The following is a 23,421-nucleotide window of genomic DNA, read 5'->3' as shown; positions in this document are numbered from 1 at the left end:
AACCCCAAAATTTCAATTTTTTTTCTGTGCCATATTCCTGTGCTCACACCAGTCTATTTCTATGCAGTGCAACCCTGCACAAATTTTCAGGACATGGGCATAACAGCAAGCCTCTCAAAAAAACTGCTTCTAGCCCAGTCCAGTTAAAGTTCTTTCCCATCCTCATAAGCCAAACCTCACAGTCCATAGTTCTTACTTCATTCAGGTCTTTCAGCTCTGACCAGAATAGTCCACCCAGCTGTATTTAGAGCACTTCAAGGTATCTCTTAAGCCAAGGTTTCAAATCCTTCCACATTCCTCTTGAAAATCAACTCCAAAAGACCAAAGTCCTGCAGGTGTCTAGAAGCGATCCACTTCTGTGATACCAGCCTAACTGTTGCAGTCAGGTTGGCATTGCTGGTAGAAATCACCCGACCAAGAGCAGTTTGTGGTAAAAAAAAGGGTTTATTTTGGCTTATAGACTCAAGGTGAAGCTCCATGATCACAGGGGAAAATGATGGCATGAGCAGAGGGTGGACATCATAAGGCCAACATAAGATGGACAACAGCAACAGGGGAGCATGCCAAACACTGGCAAGAGGAAACTGGTTATAATACCCATAAATCCACTCCCAACAATACAATGCCTGGTCCAGGAGGTGTTAATTCCCAAGTCTCCATCAGCTGGGAACCTAGTATTAGAATACCTAAGTTTATGGGGTACACCTGAATCAAACCACCACAGAAAGTGACCAGGCTCAATCTGACCAGGAGCCCATGGTCAGAGTTGATCTAGGGGGCCAAACCATGGAATTTATACTGGACACTGGGGCCGCCGTTTCCATCGTGACCTTTCTCACTGGCAAGCTTATTAAAGACACTGTCACCATCATAAGGGCAACAGGATCCAACAAGAAATATTGGTTTTAGCCCGGTGTGGTGGCACACACTTTTAATCCCAGCACTTGGGAGGCAGAGGTAGGAGGATTGCCATGAGTTCAAGGCCATCCTGAGATTACATAGTAGTGAATTCCAGGTCAGTCTGGGGTATAGGGAGACCCTACCTCGGGAAAAAAAAAAAAAAAAAGCAAGTAATAAGAGTTTTGCGAGCCATGACTCTAGACTCTACTCAGTGGGAGACTACTGGGTTCACCACTGGTTTCTATATGTGCCTGAAGCCCTGGTGTCCCTACTAGGGAAAGACTTGGTATCCAAGCTTAGCACCACAGTGACCATGGACTTAGGTACCACAACTAACCCCAGCCCCTTGCCCGTGTTAATGCTAGAAGTTCACCCAGAAGAGAAATGGAGAGTCCACCAAAAGGCACCAGGGGAAAACATATCAAGTTCCGCAACCATTGACTGGTATCTGGAGCACTTTTCCCAAGTCTGGGACATACAAGGAAAAATTGGCCTTACAAAAGGCCACCCTCTGGTGATGGTGGCACTAAAACCAGGTGCTGCTCTAGTGAGGCAGTGACAATACCCAGTCTCCTTGGAAGCCCAACTTGGGATAGTCCCCCATATCAAAAGCCTCAAGGATGAGGGGGTCCTGTTGGAAACTCAGTCCCCATGGAACACCCCTTTACTCCCAGTAAAATATGCCAGGGACCATTAACTATTGTACAGACTAAGACCTTCACAGAATCAGTGATGCCACAGAGACTCTTCATGCCATGGTCCCTAATCTATACACATTGCTGTTTGATACCCCCAACTACTCCTGTCTTCACATGACTAGATCTGAAAGACACCTTCTTAAGACTAGAAGCGATCTAGGCAGTAGCTAAACACTCCCAGGAAACACGTCTCTCCTGGCCCAAGAGCCTACCACTTGTGCTGCTTAGGGTTCGATGTGCACCTCACAAATGCGTGTTTTGCCCTTTAGAGATCCTGTTTGGGCATCCTTCCCTGCTCCTTCCAAGGGATTCTGGCAACCTCCGGGAGTATGGCCAAATCTGCCTACAGCACTTCCTGAAAAACGTGGTGAACATCACCACAGAAACTGCTGGTCATTTAAACCAACCCCTCACCCCACCCCCAAAAAACGCAGGGCCCCTTACATCATTGGAGTCCAGGAGATGGGATCTATATCCAAAGTCCAAGCACGGGGATGCTTGGACCCACGATAGGAAAGAACATACCAAATTATACTGACCACCCCTTCAGCCCATAAAGTTGCAGGCATTAAACCTTGTGTTCATCACTCCCATGCCAAGGCCACTACCGATCCCAGCCAAAAGTGGACCACAAGATCTGCCCCAGGCCAGCCTTTAAGACTGACAATATCAAGACAAACATGAGGCAGGATTGACACTGCAGGCATCCCACCATCACTGCAGAATGAGGAGGATAGCCCAGTACCCAACCTGGCATCTAATGCCCCTCTTGATCCTGTGGATGTCTAGCCAGACCAACTCTCACCAGGCTTCCATGACCCTGTCAACCAAGCTATCCTGGAAAACAACCCTGTCCCAGAGAAACCCCAGTTCCTGGACGCCTGTGAACATAACTAACTGTGCCCCAGAAGGGCCTTACCTTATCTCTTTCAGGTGGAGCATGAAGGATGGCTCCTCTAGCATCATCCTATGGACCTCATCCTGCTATGATAAAACCACCTTCATTGGAGTGGCACACTGTGATATTTTCTGAAGATATGCCTAGAAAATTGACACATGTGGGTGGGTTCTCAGAGGACAAAATGATAAATGCAGGGAACCTACTGGTCCTACCTTAAGTACTGGTTGTGTATGGACTTTGCTACAGAGGGTTCCTGGGAGAGAACTCCCACAGCAGGACAAAGAGTTAAGGCTGTTAACTGGTTTTCAGGTGGTGGTGGTAGGGGGAACCAAAGGGACATAATATGAGAACTGATATAGAGAAGCCTCTCTTGCGGGGAAACCAGATTTTTGAGAATGGGCTGGTATACTACGGGTAGAAGAGACCCTTTGCAAACCCTGTGACCTATTATTTCAGCAATCAACGTGATGGCACCAGTCAGCAGAATTAACAACCTAGATCCATGGGCCCCACAACCTAAGGACTCCCACTCTGAGCAGCAACCCATCTAAGTTTGTCCCTGATGCCCCCCTAATGAAGGTGTTCAAGCTGGTGAACATCAGCCATGAGCTATTAAATCAAGCCAACCTGACCTGGAAACTGTTGGATGTGCCTGAGGACAAGTCAAATGACCTATACTGGAGTGAGGGTCACCAATTTGGCCATGGCCAATAAAATATCAACTCATTGGTCAGGCCTCCTGTCCAAATCCTAGGGAAAGCCTTATACATTGGAAAAAAACAAAAATTGTACATACCTCTTCCTCTAGTTGCCAAGCCCCTGAGGAAACCTACTTTGCTTGCCCAAACAGCATGCATACCTGCTACCCTGAGAAAGACTGCAACCTGGTCTTTCTTACTCCTGACTCAGATATTCTCCCAGGTGGAGAGGTGCTGCAGCAATAATCCTATCATTACAGGCAAAAGAGGAATCCAGTTCTGCTCCCTATCCTGCCGGGAGCCACCTTAACAGGCAAAGAAGCTACTGGGGCAGCAGCGATTGGACTCCAACAGGTCCAGCATAGGCAGCTGTCCAACCAACTCAAAGAAGACCTTGGTCTAGTCCAACAAAACATTATCACACTACAAAACCAGATAGACTCATTAACAGTGGTAGTACTACAAAACCATAAAAGTCTAGAACTGATTACAGCAGAAAAGGGAAAATTTGTGTCTATTTAGGGGAAGAATACTGTTCCTATGCAAACCAATCTGGAATAGTTAGGGAAAATACAAAACAACTACTTGAATTAAGGTTAGGGGACAGGAAAGTGAGTCCTACTGGAAGAGTACCTCTACTGCCTGGGTTCTTCGGATAGCCTCTCTAACTGGGCCTCTAGTTAAGGTGCTTTTAGCTCTGTTGTTTGGGCCTTGTCTGATAAACCTTCTCACTAGATTCATCCAAAACTGGGTAGAGGCTGTCAGGTAATTCTTCAGAAATTTCAGAGTACCCCTGAAAGCAGATGTAAGGAATTATGTAGGCAGAGAGGAGGGAGTGTAAGGGCATGAAAAATTACTGAATTGGGTATTACCATGGGATATTTTTTATAACCATGGAAAATGTTAATAAAAAAATAAATATTATAAAAAATTACTGAATTGAAGTAGCTACTAGAGTAAAATTCCTCAGGATGAGACAAGAAAGGAATGAAGGAGGATGGCAGGAGAAGCTCCCCTCGCCCTTTTTGTGGTTTATTGTAGGTTTAACTATAATTGTCACAAACATTCCCAACATAATTTTCAGTTGCCAAACTGTTACATTTTTGTAAATCTTTTGTGATCTGCTCACTCAACTGTCATGGCCCTTTGGCTTTGCAGGCAAGTGCCTTAACCGCTAAGCCATTTCTCCAACCCAAACTTTAATTTTTTTAATTAATTTTTTTTTCAAGGGAGTGTTTCACTCTAGCCCAGGCTAACATGGAAATCAGTGTGTAATCTCAGTGTGGCTTTGAACTCATGGTGATTCTCCTGCCTCTGCCTCCCGAGTGCTGGGATTAAAGCCATGCACTGCCAGTTAAGAGAGTGGCATAGGAACCATACCAAAAACCTAGGGGAGAAAAAGCCATTTAAAAGAAAATAAAAGCAAAATACACTCTTCTACTGAAAAGTGAGGTGCATAAGAAATTATCAGCTGCAGTAGAGAAGTAGGAAAGATTCAGAGCCATCTAAAGCCTGCAGAAGCAGGCAAAAGCAGCTCCAGCAGTGGCGGTACCAAGTCCACATGCCCAAAGTAGCAAGGCTCAGCCTGAGCCTCAGGAAAAGCCAGGTGATGGGATTCTCCACTCACACCAGAGCTCCTTGCCATCTCCAGAAACATGAAGGAAAGACAGCAGGGACCAATGGAGGAGCAGCGTTTCAAGAACCAGCGGGAGAACTTCAGCCACCATCCACAGCCACCTGTCCCCCACTGCCAGCGCAAGTGGTAGCAAGCACCAGAGACCTGGGGAAGGGAACTCACCTACACAACACCTGTCAGAAGTTTATAAAATAGAACCCCCCCCAAAAAAAAAATCCAAAGAATTAATGACACAAAGAGTTGGTTCTTTGAAAGGATAAACAAGATTGATAAACCCTTAGCAAATCTGACCAAAAGAAAGAGAGAAGTGACACAAATTAATAAAATTAGAGATGAAGGATGTCTACAATGAAAACTTTAAAACACTCAAGTGAGAAATTGGAGAAGACACTAGGAAATGAAAAGACATCCCTTGTTCTTGGATCAGAAGATTCATTATTGTGAAAATGACAATCTAACAGAAAGCAATGTACACATTTAATGCAATCCCCATGGTATTGTATATATGTAAGTAGAAGAAGAGATTAATCAGGGTTAAAAGGCCCATGTGAGGTCAGGGGAAGAGGTTGAGTAAGGAAAAATGGGGGGGGGCAATCAAAATCTAAGAGGATATAAATAAGTCATATGGAAATCTACATTTTTGGACAATGGAACACTCAGAAGCCATAGATGGTTACTAGAAAATTTTCAGTGCCAGGGATGGGATACCTTCCAGTGAGTTGTTGACCAGGGATGTTCCTGATACTCCCAAAACATAATAGGCCATTGCTGAGGCCCTTGGTTTCCCACCAGGAATAGATGTTAAGACCCTATTACTGAAGACTCCACATACTTGGGTGACAAGGTCACTGAGAAATCCTGCTGGAGCTGAGATGAAAATGTCCACATAGACCAGCTGACAGAACGCTGGAAAAAGCCACACTGGATGCATTTCAATGGGAGAGAAATCACCAGTGAAGATACCCAACATTGGACACTGCAAGCCTTATTTGACCAGCTAGGTCAAATGAACCAATGGGTGCAATAGTGGCATATCTGCTATGGGGGAAACCAATTGCTCTCCAATTTGCCTCAAGGCTCGCTCCATGGAGGGAATATATCCCTGATACTGAAAACGTATAACATGAGCCCTAGAGTATAACAGCTGCTGGTGTCTAGCTGAATGTATATACTATGTTCACCAAATTACCCAGTAAGCACTTAATGTTCATACCCATATATTAATGTTACTCTCACTTTTGGTTAGAGAAGTTTCTCTTTTCAGATGGCAGTGACCTTGGGATGATTCACAAGGTACCATGGTGCTGAGAAGTGACAGAGGAGTGCTCAGCACTGAAATATCTCTATCACACCTTCCAAGGCTCAGGGTCCCTTGCGGAAGAGGTTGTGGAAAGAATGTAAGAGCCAAAGGAAGGGTAAGACTCCTTACAGTGTGCTCTTCCAGACACAAAATGACCTCACAGTGCCTGATACTACCTACACAAGACCATCATAACAGGAAAAGATCACGACATGAAAATAAAAGAGACTGATTGAGAGGAACAAAGGATGTTCTGGAAAGTAGAATTTCAAAGGGGAAAGTGGGGGGGGGAGGGAATTACAATGGGATATTGTTTACAATTATGGATGTTGTTAAATCAATAAATAAAGTCTCTCTAAACAAACAAACAAAAAGGCATGCACCACCACATCTAGCTTTACGGTTCTTTGGAAGTTGGACTGAATGTATTGCATCAAAATCATGTACAGTTACCAGTTAATGGGGCCAGAGGTGGAATGTAGTGGTTTGTTTTAGGTTTTTCTCCCCCCCCACCCATAAGGTTATATGTTCTGAATGCTAGGTACTCAGCTGGTGGCAGTTTGGGAGTTGGCACCTCCTAGAGGCAGTGTATTGTTGGGGGTAGTCTTATGGGTGTTATAGCCAGCTTCTCCTTGTCAGTGTTTGGCACACTGTATTGCTGCTGTCATCTACCTGATGTTTGCCAGGAGTGATGTCCACTCTCTGTTCATACCATCATTTTCCCTGCCATCATGGATATTCCGCTCAAGTCTGTAAGGCAAAATAAACCCTTTCCTAGTACAAGCTGCTCTTGGCCAGATGTTTTCTGTTAGCAACGTGAAGCTGACTGCGACACATAGTTTCTCCTTGTTCACTGCTGCATTCACTAGACTGGCTGGTCTTCAGATTTTCTGGGATTCTCAAGTCTGTGCCTGCCCCCCTCTCTAGGAATGCTGGCATTACAGACACAAGCACTACTGCTTCTGGCTTTATGAGGGTTCTGGGGATCTGAACTCAGGTACTTATGCTAGTGCAGCAAGTGCTTTATCCCCTGAGCCATCTTCCCAGCCCTCAAATGATTTTTTTTTTCAAGGTAGGGTCTCATTCTTGTCCAGGCTGACCTGGAGTTAACTATGTAGTCTCAGGTTGGCCTTGAACTCACGGCGATCCTCCTGCCTCTGCCTCCCTAGTGCTGGGATTAAAGAAGCGTGCCACCATGTGCAGCCCTTAAATGATTTTTTTAATCACATGATTTTTCTTTTTTGTCTTCTCATGTGGTGAATTACATTATTCTAGTTTTAAACCCAGTATATGCCCCTTGAATAACACCCTCCTTTGTTTTGAAGTTCTATTGTGTTGGAGTTCCCAAGAGCATCCTCTAGTTGGATGATGTAGTAAGAGAACTGAGCACATATCTGTTCTTATAGTCAAGGTTTTTTGTTTTTACCACAAATGTGTAAAGGGGAAGAGGCACATGGAGCAGAGTCTGGAGGAAAATGAGCCAGCTTCCAAGATTCTTTGGCACTGGGGTCACACAAGCTGTACTAAGTTCTCCAAAAAGAGGTTGAGACAATATGTAAGATGTTCCCAGGGAGACTAAGAGTCTCAGTGACCATGGATTTTTATCAAGGACAGTTCATAAAGGAGCCTTCTACTATCATAGAGTATAGCAACAGACTACTAGAAGGAACAGGTATACATGCACAACAGTGTTTGTACAGGGTAAGCCTTCATTAAAGTGTTGGGAGCACCCCGTAAACTGAAATTCTCAGACATATTGTAATTGGTAGCAAGCCTTTGAAAGGATAGTAGTTAGATCTTCTAAGTCTGCTGTGTTAACTAGCTTTTGGCATGATATACTGCCCTAGATTCAGGTTGCCAATATGTTGCTTAGTGCTTCTGCATCCACACAGACCAGTGACAGTGATCACTACTTCTAAATTTTCAATTTTGTTTGCATGTTTGTTTTTCATATTCTTTTGTCTCTATAATGTTTATGTGTGCATGCACAACCCATTTTCCATTCCAGGTTATTTGTGCCTTGTCTCTTGTTCCTTGAGTAGTTTTACTGAGGGTTCATCAACTTTATTAGTTTCAGCTGCAGAGGAGTTCACTGGTGGAGCATTTGTTAATGAGGTTCAATCTCTGGGGTCACTCTACAGCACCACATACATAACTTTTTGTTAGTGTCTTCATTGTTGTAGATTTCATCATTATTTAACTTTGCACCTTTTTTTTTTCTTTCTGTTTTAGCAAGAGAAAATAATCATTTCCTTTTTCTCCACTCTCCCCCCCACCCTTGTGCATGCTTTCTCTTCCCACTTGCTCTCTCTCTTTTGAGAGGGTTTGAAGGTAAGGTCTTGCCCTAGCTCAGGCTGACCTGTAATTGACTCACTATGTAGTCTCAGGCTGGGCTCATCCTCATGGTGATCCTCCTACCTCTGCCTCCAGGGTGCTGGGATTCAAGATGTGCACTGCCAAACCCACTTAAGGTTTGTTTTTTTTTAAGGAGAGATAGACAGGGAGAGAGAGAATGGGCATGCCAGGGCTTCTAGCCACTTTAAGCAAACTCCAGATGTATGCACTACTTTGTGCATCTGGCTTTATGTGGGTGTTGGGGAATCAAACCTGGATAGTTAAGCTTTGCAAACAAGTGTCTTAATGACTGAGCACTCTCTCCAGCCCATCACTCTTCTTTCTGACAGAGTATCTAGCTGTGACTGGCCTCAAACTATGTAGCCAAGGATGACCTTGAACTTTTCTTTTTTTGTTTGTTTGTTTTTTGATGTGGAGTATCACTGTAGCCCAGGCTGATCTGTAATTCACTATGGAGTCTCAGAGAGGCTTCAAACTCACCATGATTCTCCTATCTCTGCCTCCCCAGTGCTGGGATTAAAGATATACACCACCACGCCCAGCTCTGAGACCTAGAATTCTTATCTTCCTGCCTTTACCTTATGAATGCTGGGATTACATGCATGCCCCACCATACCCAGTTTATGTAATTCTGGGGATCATGTTCCCAGAGTTTTTAAGGGTCAGAGCTTGGGCCCTGACAGCCTCAAACCAGGTTGCTCAGAAACCCTTTCTCGCCCGTAGGTATGTACAAGGTGTTTAGACCACATCAGTTTACCACAAAGGGAGTTTCTGTTAAGAGTCCTAGAAAACTGCAGGTTTGTATCTGGGAAAGAAAAAGGCCTTATGAAAATTTTTTTTGTTCTTTTTTTGAAGTAGTGATGCAGGATTTGGGGGTTCAAGAGGGGTCCTCCAGAATTTATGAACCCTGAGTTTTGAGATCTGTCCTACCTTTTATAATAAAGATGGACTCAAAAAGGATAAATTATGAATAATTAAGTTTATTTAGGGGGAAATCACAAATTGTGGGGTTTATTTAAGAGAGATTGGGATTTAAGAGAAACTGAGTCTTTGAAAGAGAGATTAGGGCTAGAGAGATTGCTCAGTGTTTACGGTACTTGCCTGCAAAGCCAAAGGGTCCTGGTTCAGTTCCCAGTACCCATGTAAAGCCAGCTGCACAAAGGGGTGCATGTATCTGGAGTTTGTTTGCAGTGGATAGAGGCCCTGGCATACCCATTCTCAATCTGCCTCTTTCTCTCAAATAATAAAAAAATATAAAGAGAAATTAATATAAAGCTGCAAGCACATGGACTTAAGAGAAACTGAAGCTTTTAAAGAGAGACTAGAGTAAAACTGCAAGAACATGGAGGATAGAATTTAAGAACTTGTGTAAGGAGATTTAGGAAGAACACATATGGCATCTGCTATGTGCTTTCCTATGGAGGGAAGTTAAAAGGACAAGCAGGGAGGCTCAAGGAAGAATAAGAGGGAAAATATCAAAGCCAAGACAAAAAAAATCAGAGAAATGAGTACTGAAGAGCTATACTCATGGTTACCCCGAGGATCCTACCTAAAAACAAAAACATAAAAGAAAGAATTTAAAAAAGAAAAAAAAAAAAAAAGGCTGGAGAGATGACTTAGTGGTTAAGGCACTTGCCTGCAAAATCTAAGGACCCAAGTTTGATTCCCCAGGACCCATGTAAGCCAGATGCATAAGGTGGTACATATGTCTAGAGTTCGTTTGCAGTGGCTAGAGGCCCTAGTGCACTTATGCTCTGTCTCTATTTCTCTCTCCCTCCCTCTCTTTCCCAAATAAATAAAAGCAAAAGAAACAATTATGATAGGGTGAGAGAGTCAAGGGACCAAGGAAGATAAGAAGTTCAAGGGCTGGGCTGGAGAGATGGCTTAGCGGTTAAGCGCTTGCCTGTGAGACCTAAGGACCCCGGTTTGAGGCTCGACTCCCCAGGACCCACGTTAGCCAGATGCACAAGGGGGCGCACGCGTCTGGAGTTCGTTTGCAGAGGCTGGAAGCCCTGGCGCGCCCATTCTCTCTCTCTCCCTCTATCTGTCTTTCTCTCTGTGTCTGTCGCTCTCAAATAAATAAATAAATAATTTTAAAAAATTTAAAAAAATAAAATAAAAAAATTAAAAAAAAAGAAGTTCAAGGGCAGCCTCAGCTATACAATGAGCTAGAAGCCAGCCTAGACTATCTGAAACTTTGTTTTGAGAAAACAAAAACTTAGCCAGGCTTGGTAGCACACATGTTTAATCCAGCACTCTGAAGGCTGAGGTAGGAGGATAGGCCACCAAAGCCAGCCCATCCTGGTAGTGTGCCAGACTATGGGCAGCAGGGGGTACTGGAGATGAGTCTCCATCAGATATAAGTTCTATTTCTGCCAAGAATTCTGTTCTTGTGCCTGGGCAAGGTAGCATGTGTGTTGGCATCTCTGTTTGTCTTCATCCATCAATCTATAAGTGAAACTGCCTATGCTCCTTTAGTAGGGTCTAGCTCTAGCCCAGGCTGACCTGGAACTCACTATGTAGTCTAAGACTGGCCTTAAACAGTGATTGTCTTACCTCTGCCTCCCCAGTGCTAGGATTAAAGGTGTGTACCACCACTCCCAGTGAGGACAGGGGAGGGAGAGAGAAAGAGAATGAATAGACCTGATAGGGCCTCTAGCTACTGCAAATGAACTTCAGATGAATGCACCACTTTGTGTACTAGCTTTATGTGATTACTGAGGAATCAAACCAGTGTCATTAGGCTTTACAAGCAAGCACCTTAACTGCTGAGCTGTCTCTCCAGTTCACAAATGTAATAATGCTAGAATTCTTGCTTCTCAGGTGGTGTGAGGCTCCAATGGTATTCTACACTGAAAGGGCTCCTTTCCCTTCTCATGTCTACATAATTTTTCCTTTCTATCCACTTCACATTTATGTAAAGTTGTTCTTTTATTTTTTTTTCATAAACTGGCTCATGAGACCCTTCTTATTTATTAGCTTTCTTGATTATAATGTGTCAATATTAGGTACATTTCTTTAACAAAACAGAGCTGAATTACATCCATTTCTCATCAACCCATCAAAGCCATGCAGTTATGGTTGTATCTGCCATTTATGCTGCTTGGCAGGGGCTCTTCCACTAGAGCCTCCCATGGTTTCAACTGCAACTTTTTTCTTGCCAAGACTTAGTTCTTTTTCAGTCTGAGAATTACCTCTTCTACTTGGCCATCCTGAAGCTGTTCTTCTAATTGTTTAACATCTGGTTCTGCTTTAACTATACTCAGCTTCTCATTTGTAATCTGTTCTGTATATTTCCTGTGTGCTGCATTTTTAGGGATTTGGTCAAGAACATCAAGAATTTTTGTATACAATATTCTTTAGTCATGTAGACCACCAGGCCAGTGATCTTCTGCACACACACCATGACAAGCTGTTTTATTCTTTTTTAAAGTGGTTATCCTGAAGAATACTATGTACCCTTCACATCTTATATTGATTAGTACTTTTACCTTTCTTCCAGACAATAAGGATTCCATTGAGTTAAGGTCTCACTATGTTGCCCAGGCTGGCTCAAAGACCTCTCTAGGTCTCCTCCTCCAAAAGCTGGGATGACAGGCCTGTGTCACCATGCCTGGCTGACAATGTTTTGTTTACATAAGTTTGTACTTGTAAAGCAGAGATTGAGGTCCAGCTTTCTGAATTGTATTTGTCTCAATAAATTTGTTTGGGAGATATGGAAAAACCTAATCCACTCTCAGACACACCCCTGGCGCCCAGTTCATTCTGCCTTTGAGTTTCAGTCCTCCCAAGACTGCCAGCTGTCTAGCTTCAGTCTCTGGTGTGGTTTTGGCTTTTGTTTTCACTGACTAAAGTTGATTACCTCCCTGAATTTGGTAACATTTGCTGTCTCCTTGCTGCAGTCTGTGCCATCTGTAATACTTCTCTATTTTTAGCCTTTAACTTTTTAACTTTGTCCCTTTTCTTGCATTTCAGTCTGAAAACTCATACTTTTATAAAAAACACTGGCAAACTGATTCACAGGTGATAGAACATTATCTAGTAGTAGGTGACTCTTTTGACTGTTTTTGTTTACTATTTAAAAGGTTTCGGGCCTTGAGAGATGTCTTAGCAGTTAGGTGTTTGCCTGTGAATCGTAAGGATCCCAGTTTGAGGCTTGATTTCCCAGGACCCACATAAACCAGATGCATTTGGAGTTTGTTTGCAGTGGTTGGAGGCCCTGATGCACTCATTCTCTATATATCTACCTCTTTCTGTCTGTCTGTTGCTCTCAAATAAAAAAAATAAAAATAAACAAACAAAAAACAAAGATTTCTACTGGGCTGGGGATGTATGTAGCTCAGTGGTAGAGCTGCAAGTGTAAGTAGAGTCCAAGTATGTGAAGAGTAATTGCGTACTATACACAATGGGCTTGATCCCCAGCATTCAAAAAGAAGGGTTTTACCTCGTAGAACAGTACTCATTGCTTTTTGACTCCAGCAGGATATATGAGGCTTGACTGTACTGTTCAGGTATTTGTAATTTTGGCCAATCATGATCTGCATCTGTAGTAAAGTTCTTTACTTTTCAATTTCTCATCTCCAAATTCCAAGAATGAAAAGATATTAGAACAGAAATTTCTTGTGGGCCAACTGAGTGAAGAACTAACAAAACTTAACCAGTCAGTGACTTCTTCAGCAAAGGAAAATTGTGAGGATGGGCCCAATACTGGGATCCCTGAAAAGAGACCACACACTGTACCATTTGACGCTCATTTGGGACACTGTATTTATATCCCATCAAGACAAGATTTCAAGAAGGTAAAGTCATATATTAATATTTTCTTATTTTGAAATTAAAACATACTTATAAAATCACACTGAGGGTATTTGTATACCCTCAGGGATTTTGGTTTATGGACTTCTATGTGTACATGTTCTTTTAAGAATGCTTTTTTGGCTGGGCATGGTGATGCACTCTTTTAATCCCAGCACTTGGGAGGGAGAGGTAGAAGGATCATTGTGAGTTTGAGGCCACCCTGAGACTACATAGTCAATTCCAGGTCATTCTGGGTTAGAGGGAAATCCTACCTTGAAAAAAAAAAAAAAAAAAAGAGTGCTTCTTTCAAATAAAAATTAATAGAATGCATAGTTATATTTAGAGGGAGTAATTGGATGAAAACAATCTTTATACCTCATTCAGGAGCACAAGGTATATTTGCCATTATTTTTAAAACTTTTTTAATGCTAGCCCAGGCTGGCCTCCAACATACAGCTATCCTCCTACTTCAGCCTTCAGAGTGCTGGATTAAACATGTGTGCTACCAAGCCTGGCTAAGTTTTTGTTTTCTCAAAACAAAGTTTCAGATAGTCTAGGCTGGCTTCTAGCTCATTGTATAGCTGAGGCTGCCCTTGAACTTCTTATCTTCCTTGGTCCCTTGACTCTCTCACCCTATCATAATTGTTTCTTTTGCTTTTATTTATTTGGGAAAGAGAGGGAGGGAGAGAGAAATAGAGACAGAGCATAAGTGCACTAGGGCCTCTAGCCACTGCAAACGAACTCTAGACATATGTACCACCTTATGCATCTGGCTTACATGGGTCCTGGGGAATCAAACTTGGGTCCTTAGATTTTGCAGGCAAGTGCCTTAACCACTAAGTCATCTCTCCAGCCTTTTTTTTTTTCTTTGTTAAATTCTTTCTTTTATGTTTTTGTTTTTAGGTAGGATCTCAGTGTATCCCAGGCTGACCTGGAGTTCACTCCATAGTCCTAGGCCAGCCTTGAACTCACAGTGATCCCCCTACCTGTGCAATCAGAGAGGGGGGAGGGGTATGCCAGGGCCTCTAGCTGCAGCAAATGAATTCTAAATGTGTGCACCATTTTGTACATCTGGCTTTACTTGGGTACTAGGAAATTGAACCTGGGTCATCAGGCTTTATAGGCAAGCACTTTAACCACTGAGCCATCTCCCCAGCCCCCTCTTTACTATTATGTTTCAGATGTGACTAAGTTGGATAGTTTCACAACTTTTCTTTTTGTTGTTATTGTTGTTGTCATTGTCATTTTAACTCCTTACAGGTGAGGTGAGGCTGGAGGGAGTTTATTTTGATTTACTTGGTCTGTCTTAATATTTCAATGTGACATTTTGGTATCATTCAGTCTTACCAAGCTGACATAGTTGGGATGGTATAAAGATCAGCATGAAGCTTTGTTTTAACTTTTTTTTTTTTTTTTTTTTTTTTTTTTTTTGGTTTTTCGAGGTAGGGTCTCAATCTGGTCCAGGCTGACCTGGAATTAACTCTGTAGTCTCAGGGTGGCCTTGAACTCACGCCGGCGATTCTCCTCCCTGTGCCTCCCGAGTGCTGGGATTAAAGGCGTGTGCCACCACACCCGGCCCCTGTTTTAACTTTTATTATTTGTAAATGTGTAGGTGGCAAACACATGTCTATAAATATTTCTATTGAATAAATTGTGAAGAAATTTACTATGGAAAAGACTTTATTAGCAGATTCATGAATTTTGTTTCTCAGTTACTGATTTTATGAAGGGACATGATTTAAGTGAGATCTGTGTCGTAAGCTACAGTCAGATATGAGAATAGAAGAAGCAAGTTGTATACATAGGGGAAAGACTGCATCAGGCAAGTTTAGATGTGAAGAGCAGGTCTTTGTAGCCCTGGACATACAATTCAACCTGACTGAGCCTTACATTCCTTAGAGTAAATGTAGGGGTAAGCATGATAAAGTATGGAGAGTTTGCATGAGATGCTTAATTTTGTGCACTGTATCCTTATCAGACATCCATAGTACCTTTAATATGTCCTAGTCTCAGATGCCTCAGAGTCAGGAAGACAGATGTTACCCTTGCCTGTATGCTTTTCAATTTTGTGTTTGAACTTTAAATTTTAAATCGTTGTTGCTATTAATTTTTTTTTAATTTGTTTATTTTTATTTATCTGAGAGCAACAGACAGTAAAAGAGCAGGAGAGAGGGCAGGGAGAGAATGGGCGCGTCAGGGCCTCCAGCCACTGCATACGAACTCCAGATGCATGTTCCACCTTGTGCATCTGGCCTGGAGAATCTAGCCTTGAACTGGGGTCCTTCAGCTTCACAGGCAAGCACTTAATCACTAAGCCAGCCCTGTTAACTATTAATTTTTTTTTAAATTTTATTTATTTATTTGAGAGCGACAGACACAGAGAGAAAGACAGATAGAGGGAGAGAGAGAGAATGGGTGCGCCAGGGCTTCCAGCCTCTGCAAACGAACTCCAGATGCGTGCGCCCCCTTGTGCATCTGGCTAACGTGGGACCTGGGGACCCGAGCCTCGAACCGGGGTCCTTAGGCTTCACAGGCAAGCGCTTAACCGCCAAGCCATCTCTCCAGCCCTGTTAACTATTAATTAAAAAAAAACATTTTATTAATTTGTAAGCAGAGAGAGAAAGAGAGAGAGGGAGTGTGCCAGGGCCTCTTGGCCCTGCCAATAAATTCCAGATGCATGCACTACTTTGTACATCTGGCTCTACATGAGTACTGGGGTATTGAACCCAGACTATCAGGCTTTCAAGCAAGCACTTTTATCCACTGAGCCATCTCTCCAGTCCTCATTGTTAGTATTAATTTCAGTCTTACTTTGGAGAATTATTGATGTTTTCCTTGTTGAATAGATAGATAATTTGCGTATACTATTTGCAAAGGACTATGAGTCAGGCTTTTGTGTTGTTATAACCAAATCCCCAAGAAAAACAACTTAAAGGAAGAAAGATGGATTCTGGATCATGGCTTCAGAGGGTTCAGTCCTTAGTCACTTAGCTTCTTGTTTCTGGGCCCATTGTGAGGCAGAGAATCGTAGCTATGGTGGGGGGAGCATGTGGTAGAGAACCATTTGCCTCAAAGTGGCTAGGAAGCAGAGAACAGGGGAATACAGAAAAGGGCCAGGGTAAGATACTGCTTTAAGGACCAGCTCCCTAGTAACCTACTTATCCCATCTTGGCCCAATGTCCTACCACCTCCCAGTATTGCTATCACATTAGAGCCCATTAAAAGAGTGATCTTTAATTAGGGCAGAGCTCTCAGGATCTGTGTCTGGAGAGTCTGTCCATCCAGACACTTGGAAAGGTAAGCATGTATACATGTGTGTATATGATGTGGAGTATATGCTCATGTATATGCAGATGTGTTCATACATAGACTAGAAGCAGAACATAGGTGTACTTCTCTGATCACTCATCCATGAATTTCTGTGATAACAGAATTTCTCCATCAGTGTAGAGCTGCTGTCCATCAGCAAGCCCCAGTAATTCTGAGGTCACCATGCCCCACTGACTGAGGTTACAGGTGTGCATGGCCATGCCCATCTTTTTATGTGGATCCTGGCATAGTTGAGTTTGGCAGTCTCTAGCTCCAGACCTTGATGCTTAAGTGGCAAACACTCACCCATCTCCCCAGCCCTAAAAACCCTTTTTCAAAATTACTGGCCAGTAATATGAAAGAATTCCCTGTTCTATATGTTCCTGTATTTCTTTTTTCTTTTTTTTTTTTTGAGAGGGAGTTTTCAAGGTAGGGTTTCACTATAGTCCAGGCTGACCTGGATTTCACTATGTAGTCTTAGGGTGGCCTTGAACTTACAGTGATCCTCCTACCTCTGCCTCCAAAGTGCTGGGATTAAAGACGTGTGCCCCCATCCTTGGGTTGTTCTTGTATTTCTTAAAAATAGCATTTAAGAGCTAGGGAGATGGGTCAGGTTTGATTTTCCAGTACCCATGTAAAGTCAGATGCAAAAAGTGGCATATGCATCTGGAATTCTTTTGCAGAGGCAAGAGACCCTGGCACACCAATATATGTACATACCCATGCATGTATATACACACACACACACAAATAAATTAAAAATTTTAAAATAGCATTCAAGTTTCTTTCTTTGGCTACAAAAACTAATTGTAGGGCTGGAGAAATGACATAGTGGTTTAAGGCACTTGCCTGCAAAGCCTAAGGTCCCAGGTTTGATTTCCCAATACCCACATAAAGCCAGATGCACAAAATGGCACATGCATCTGGAGTCTTTTGCAGTGGCTATAGGCCCTGCACACATCCATTCTTTGCATATATTTCTCTCTCACACACACACAGCAATCCTCCTACCTCTGCCTCCCAAGTGTTGGGATTAAAGTGGTGTACCATTTTGTACACTGAGCATCCAGCACTTGGAAAGCACGGGTAAGATAGTCATCAATTCATGCCCATCCTGAAACCGCATGGAATTTCAGGTTAGCCTGGGCTAGAGTGAGACCCTATTTCAAAAAACCAAAAAATAAAAAAAGTGCTACTTTCTATACATGGCATAATTATATACTAAGAAAGCCAACCAAAGTATTTGTAAGGATATATTTATAACACTCTAGTTTGCAAATTTGAAAAATGAAATATAAAATATGCTTTTTGTGACTACATTGAACTCTTTTTTTCAAAGTAGAGTCTTGCTTTTGTCCAGTCTGGCCTGGAATCCACTATGTAGTCTCAGGTTGAGCTCCAACTCATGGCAGGCCTCCTACCTCTGCTTCCTAGCACAGAGAGAAGGAGAGAGAATGGGTGCTGCAAGGCCTGTAGTCACTGCAAATGAACTCCACACACATGCACCACCTTGCGCATCTCGCTTTACATGGGTACTGGGGAATCAAGCCTTGGTTTTTAAGCTTTGCAGGCGAATGTCTTAACCACTGAGCAATCTCTCCAGCCCTTCATTGAAATTTTAATCAGTGACAGTGTTCTTGGGCATACCCTACTCTTGAATTTATACTAAGATTTTCTCTCATGCAAAGGTCATTTTCCCCCCACAAATGAACAATTTGTTGTTTAATGTTTAAATCACTGCTTGCAAGGAAAGGGGTGAACAAAAACTAAGTGGTGGGAGATATATTTTGTTGGCTTATTTTCCAGTTGTTTCACTAACTGGACACCATTGTCATGGCAGCAAAATTGCAAATTATTATCTTAAACCATTGCAGAATTCTCAATTGAAACTATAGAATTAAATATGTGGAAGCTACAGTCATGAAAAATGGATATTCCAAAGTTTTAATAAAGCTAGTGAATAAAAACCAAATGTATTACTGATGAGATATTATTTGATTATATGGCAGTTTAGTCTGGGCAGTATACTTTAAGAGAAATTACTCATTTTTAGAGAGCAGTACTTAGGAGGCAGAGGTAGGAGGATCACCATGAGTTCAAGGCCACCCTGAGACTACATAGTGAATTCCAGGTCAGCATGGGCTACAGTGAAACTCTACTTCAAAAAACAAAACAAAACAACAACAACAACAACAAAATCCCATTCCCTCATACTTCATTTCCCATAGCTAGAAGACCTCCTAGAAAAATTTTACTTCCTATTATAGTGACATGACATATAATTCATAAAAATCAGATGTAATAGGATTTTCATTACCAGGTAGGCATTTTTTGGGAGGAGACAGTGCTGCCAAGTAGTTGAATCTTTAAAACCTGTGGTACTCATATTCTACTCTGTTGTAATTTTCACAGCTTACATAGTGATTGATACTAATGAACTGAATGTCCTCTTCAAGATTTTATTATTTGCCTGTTTTGTAAGTCACTCTGTTGTTTAATTATAGAGATGTGATGAAAAAGGAAGTATTGGGGGCTGGGGAGATGGCTCAGTCAGTACAGTGCTTGCTGCACAAGCATGAGGACCTGAGCACCCACATCAAAGCCAGATGTGCTACGTGCCGATAATCCCTGTGCTGTGGAGCTAGACACAGTTGGGTTGCTTGCTACTTAGTGTAGCCAAATTGGTGAGCTCTGGTGGTCAGTGAAAGTCTCAAAAAAATTAGATGGAGAGTGATTGCAGTCAAAATTAATTCCAATTGACTTTAAATCTTGACCTCTGGAATCCAAAAACATACATGCACATATACCATACACATGTAATAAGGGAAATATTTAGGAATAGAATCTATAACAAAAGGATAAAAGACATTTCTAATTCATTATTGTTTCTAGGGTTTTTTTGAGTATGTAAAATGCATTTACAGTAGAAATGTGTTACAATATGGAAGACTTCTGGGCTAGACAGTAACAAATTATTTATTGCATGATACATGTTAACTATATCACTTGAAACATTAATTCATCTGTACCTAACACCACATGTGTCAGGTATGAGTAAATGTGCTCTGATTTCCAAATCAGGAATATTTGGCTAGCAAAGAGTGGTGTTGATGCTGGATTTCTTCCTGTGGGGTTTGGACTCGAGGGACATGTAGCCTTCTGCATCAGCCCCACAGCTCTCCAGTGTTTTGAACTGGGATGACTGGGTTGCAGACACTTTGACAGGGGCATGTGTGCTGTGTGGAAAAGCTGAGATACTTCTATGCTTCCCTTTGTCTTCAATTTTGAATACTGTTTCCCATGAAGCTACCTGGAAGAGAAAGCTGTGTAGCTGAAGAGGATTGAGTCTGGGAAGCATGGTAGTATTATGGAATAAATTGTGACTGTTTTGTAAGGGAGCACATTTTTAGTGATTGCTATCTTGAGTACCTATCTAACTTCTTAAAAGACATTTGAGCGCTGGAGAGATGGTTTAGTGGTTAAGTGCTTGCCTGTGAAGCCTAAGGACCCTGGTTTGAGGCTTGATTCCCTAGGACCCACGTTAGCCAGATGCACAAGGGGGCATACATGTCTGGAGTACGTTTGCAGTGGCTAGAGGCCCTGGCGTGCCCATTCTCTCTCTCTCTCTGCCTCTTTCTCTCTCTGTCTATAGCTCGCAAATAAATAAATGAAAATGATCAAAAAAATTTTTTAAATAAATTAAAAAAATTTTGAGTCATGGGATAAAAATGGACATTAAGGGCCAGGCATGGTGGCACACACCTTAATCTCAGCCCTCAGGGAGGCAGAGGTAGGAGGATTGCCGTGAGTTCGAGGCCACCCTGAGACTACATAGTGAATTCCAGGTCAGCCTGGTCTAGAATGAGACCCTACCTCGGAAAAAAAAAAAGACATTAAAATCATTTTTCTTTTGTTGTTGACTGGGGAAATCACAAGATCTACTCAAGTCCTCCTAAGTACTGTATGGACCAAGTATTTGCTGGGTTTCGAACACAAAGTCAGATGCTGTTGAGTCACTTAGAAGAACAAGATGAAGTTCTCCACTACCAGTTTTCTGATAACAGTGATGACGATTCAGAAGTCCAAGAGAAATCTAGAATTAGGTATGTTACATATAGACTCATTATTTTAATTTTATTATGAAATAAATGACATAGTTTTATTACAGTGTATCTTTTCCATTTAATAAAAGAATAAATAGTTTTTGCTAAATCCATTCTCAATCTGTTGTGAAAATAATGTTTGAGCAGAAATCATTAATTGTGAGGCTAAGAAGATGCCTTAATGAGTATTGTGATTATAAGCATACGACACTGAATATAGAACTGCAGCACTTACGACAATGCCAGTTGTGGTGCATATTCCTATAACCCTAGCACAGGGGAAGTGGAGACAGGGATCCCTGGGCTCACTGGCCTTAGTCTAGCTAAGTTGGTGAGCTCTAGGTTCAGTGAGAGATATGTTTCAAAGAATAAGGTGGCAAGTGATTGCAAAAAAACATCAATTTCTGGCTCCGCACAGGCACCTACACACACACACACACACACACACACACACACACACACACACACACACACACATGCACGCACACACACACACACATGCACGCACACACACACGTGCCAACACATATGTAAGGCAAACATGATTTGTGTACACATGCATACACTTGTGTTTTTTTAATTTTGAAGGCTTTTGTAGTTATTAGATTCTAATTTTCAGAGAAATTGGGATTTCCAGATGTTCTTACTACAGTTGTTACAAACATGATGAACTTTCCATTGACTCCAAAATGATGTTATCCAATTACATTTTTAATATTACTATTACCTAACTAATTTACTTGATAAAACATTAGAAAATGTTAAACACATTACCTTTAATTCTGATTTGTTTTCTGTTTTTTAGATGTAGAAGTCGCTCATGGATTAAAAAGCCAGGTTCTGTTTGCTCTCTTATTGAATTAAATGCTACCCAGGAGGAAACACTGAAGTCAGGCTTGGGGAATGAAGGTATAGTCTTTTTGTTTTTGTTTTTGTTTTTTTTATTTTTATTTTTTTAATTTTTTTCCTGGTAGGGTTTCACTCTGGCCCAGGCTGAAAAGGTATAGTCTTTGCCAAATAATTTAGATATAATGGTTGAAAGATATTTGGCATTTTGTTTTTTGATTTTTTTTCCAAGGTGATAATTTAAAAAGTATCTAGAAATTCTCAGAACCAGAACCTGGTAGAAATGATGTAGAAATGTTTTCTTTGTTGGTAGGAATTTTGTTTTATTTTTTGGAGGTAGAGTCTCTTTGTAACTCAGTCTGATTTGGAACTTACTCAGTAGTCCTAGTGTGGCCTTTGATTTCATGGGTATTCTCGTACCTCTGCCTCCAGTGTGCTGAGATTAATGTCTTATATTCTCAGTTCTACCTCCATTTTTTCATGATTTTATTCCTTAATCACAATAAAAAAGGTTTTTCATAACAGGTGTTTTCTACAATATGTTGGTAGAAATCAAAAGGCTCATAAACATCATTTTCAGAAATGAGTTAAGATACTTCAAAGTTCAAACACACTGATATAAGAGTGTATATGTTACAAGGGGTTTAATTGGGTGGACTAAATTAATATTTGCCTCTGGTCTATTATATGTAAAACATCAGACAATACCACCAGTGCAGAAATGCTCAGCATCGTAAGAGCCCAGCACAGTCATTAAAAACATTACTTGGATCACCATCAGTTCAAGGCCACCCTGAGAATACAGAGTGAATTCCAGGTCAGACTGGGCTAGAGTGAGAGACCCTACCTCAAAAAACAAAACAAGGGCTGGAGAGATGGTTTAGCAGTTAAGCGCTTGCCTGTGAAGCCTAAGGACCCGGTTCGAGGCTCGGTTCCCCAGGTCCCACGTTAACCAGATGCACAAGGGGGCGCACGCGTCTGGAGTTCGTTTGCAGAGCCTGGAAGCCCTGACACGCCCATTCTCTCTCTCCCTCTATCTGTCTTTCTCTCTGTGTCTGTCGCTCTCAAATAATAAATAAAAAATAAAAAAAAAAGAGCTAAAACTGTAAACTTTAACTTTTATTGGTGGGTAATAACTGAAAATAAAGATTTATTTTCATTCTGAAAAAAAAATAAATAAAAAGGCTTTTAAATCTGGGTATAAATAGTAGTAAATAGTAAGATACTTATGGTTTTAGCACTCAGGAGGCTTAGGTAGGATGATTAGACTTGAAGTTATTCTGGAATACATAATGAGATGGTTTCAAAATAGTTTTCTACCTATCAATTCTGTCTAGAGACACAGGTTGGCTCAAAATACAAACTTCCTACTCAGACCTCAGTGGCATGCTTTGTATTGTGGATTGCTTAAGGTATTGGTAATCTGCAAGGTATCTACTTCACTTGCCACTGGCACACATGTATGCTATTGGTGATCTCTTTGCCTTAAAGCCCAATCAGTATAGTGTATGCTTGTAATGTCTTAGAACAAAATTGGCGTGAAGTTTTATGCATCAAAGGGCACCATTTAAAACAGTTACATAGCAAAAACTATTCTAGAATATTTTAAAATACATTTATTTATTTGAAAGCAGAGAGAGAATGGACATGCCAAGGCCATTGCAGATGAACTCCAAATTTATGTACCACTTTGTGCATCTGGCTTTATGTGGATACTAGGGAATTGAACCTAGGTCATTGGGCTTTGCAGGCAAGCATCTTAACCAGTGATCCATCTCCTCTCCAGCATTACAAATAGGGAATTTTTGTTTTTGTTTTTGTTTTTTTGAGGTAGGGCCTCACTTTAGCTCAGGCTGACCTGGGTTCACTATGTAGTCT

General features: G+C 41.6%; 1 protein-coding gene across 3 annotated transcripts in view; it reads left to right on the top strand.

Annotated features, from left to right (window-relative positions):
• Positions 1-23,421, top strand: part of Kif27 (kinesin family member 27) — a 211,992-nt gene that overhangs the window by 104,503 nt on the left and 84,068 nt on the right. For 2 of the 3 annotated variants that reach the window (XM_045131475.1, XM_045131474.1), the window contains exons 5-7: positions 13,081-13,287; positions 20,531-20,697; positions 21,503-21,606. In XM_045131475.1, the coding sequence (XP_044987410.1) occupies positions 13,081-13,287; positions 20,531-20,697; positions 21,503-21,606 (478 nt within the window). The remainder of the gene's footprint in view (positions 1-13,080; positions 13,288-20,530; positions 20,698-21,502; positions 21,607-23,421) is intronic. The other variant, XM_045131476.1, reaches the window with a different exon arrangement.

The sequence above is a fragment of the Jaculus jaculus genome, chromosome 12, assembly GCF_020740685.1.
Source record: "Jaculus jaculus isolate mJacJac1 chromosome 12, mJacJac1.mat.Y.cur, whole genome shotgun sequence".
Taxonomy (NCBI): domain Eukaryota; kingdom Metazoa; phylum Chordata; class Mammalia; order Rodentia; family Dipodidae; genus Jaculus; species Jaculus jaculus.
Note: the sequence above shows the minus strand (reverse complement) of the source record. Positions and strands in the feature narration are given on the sequence as shown.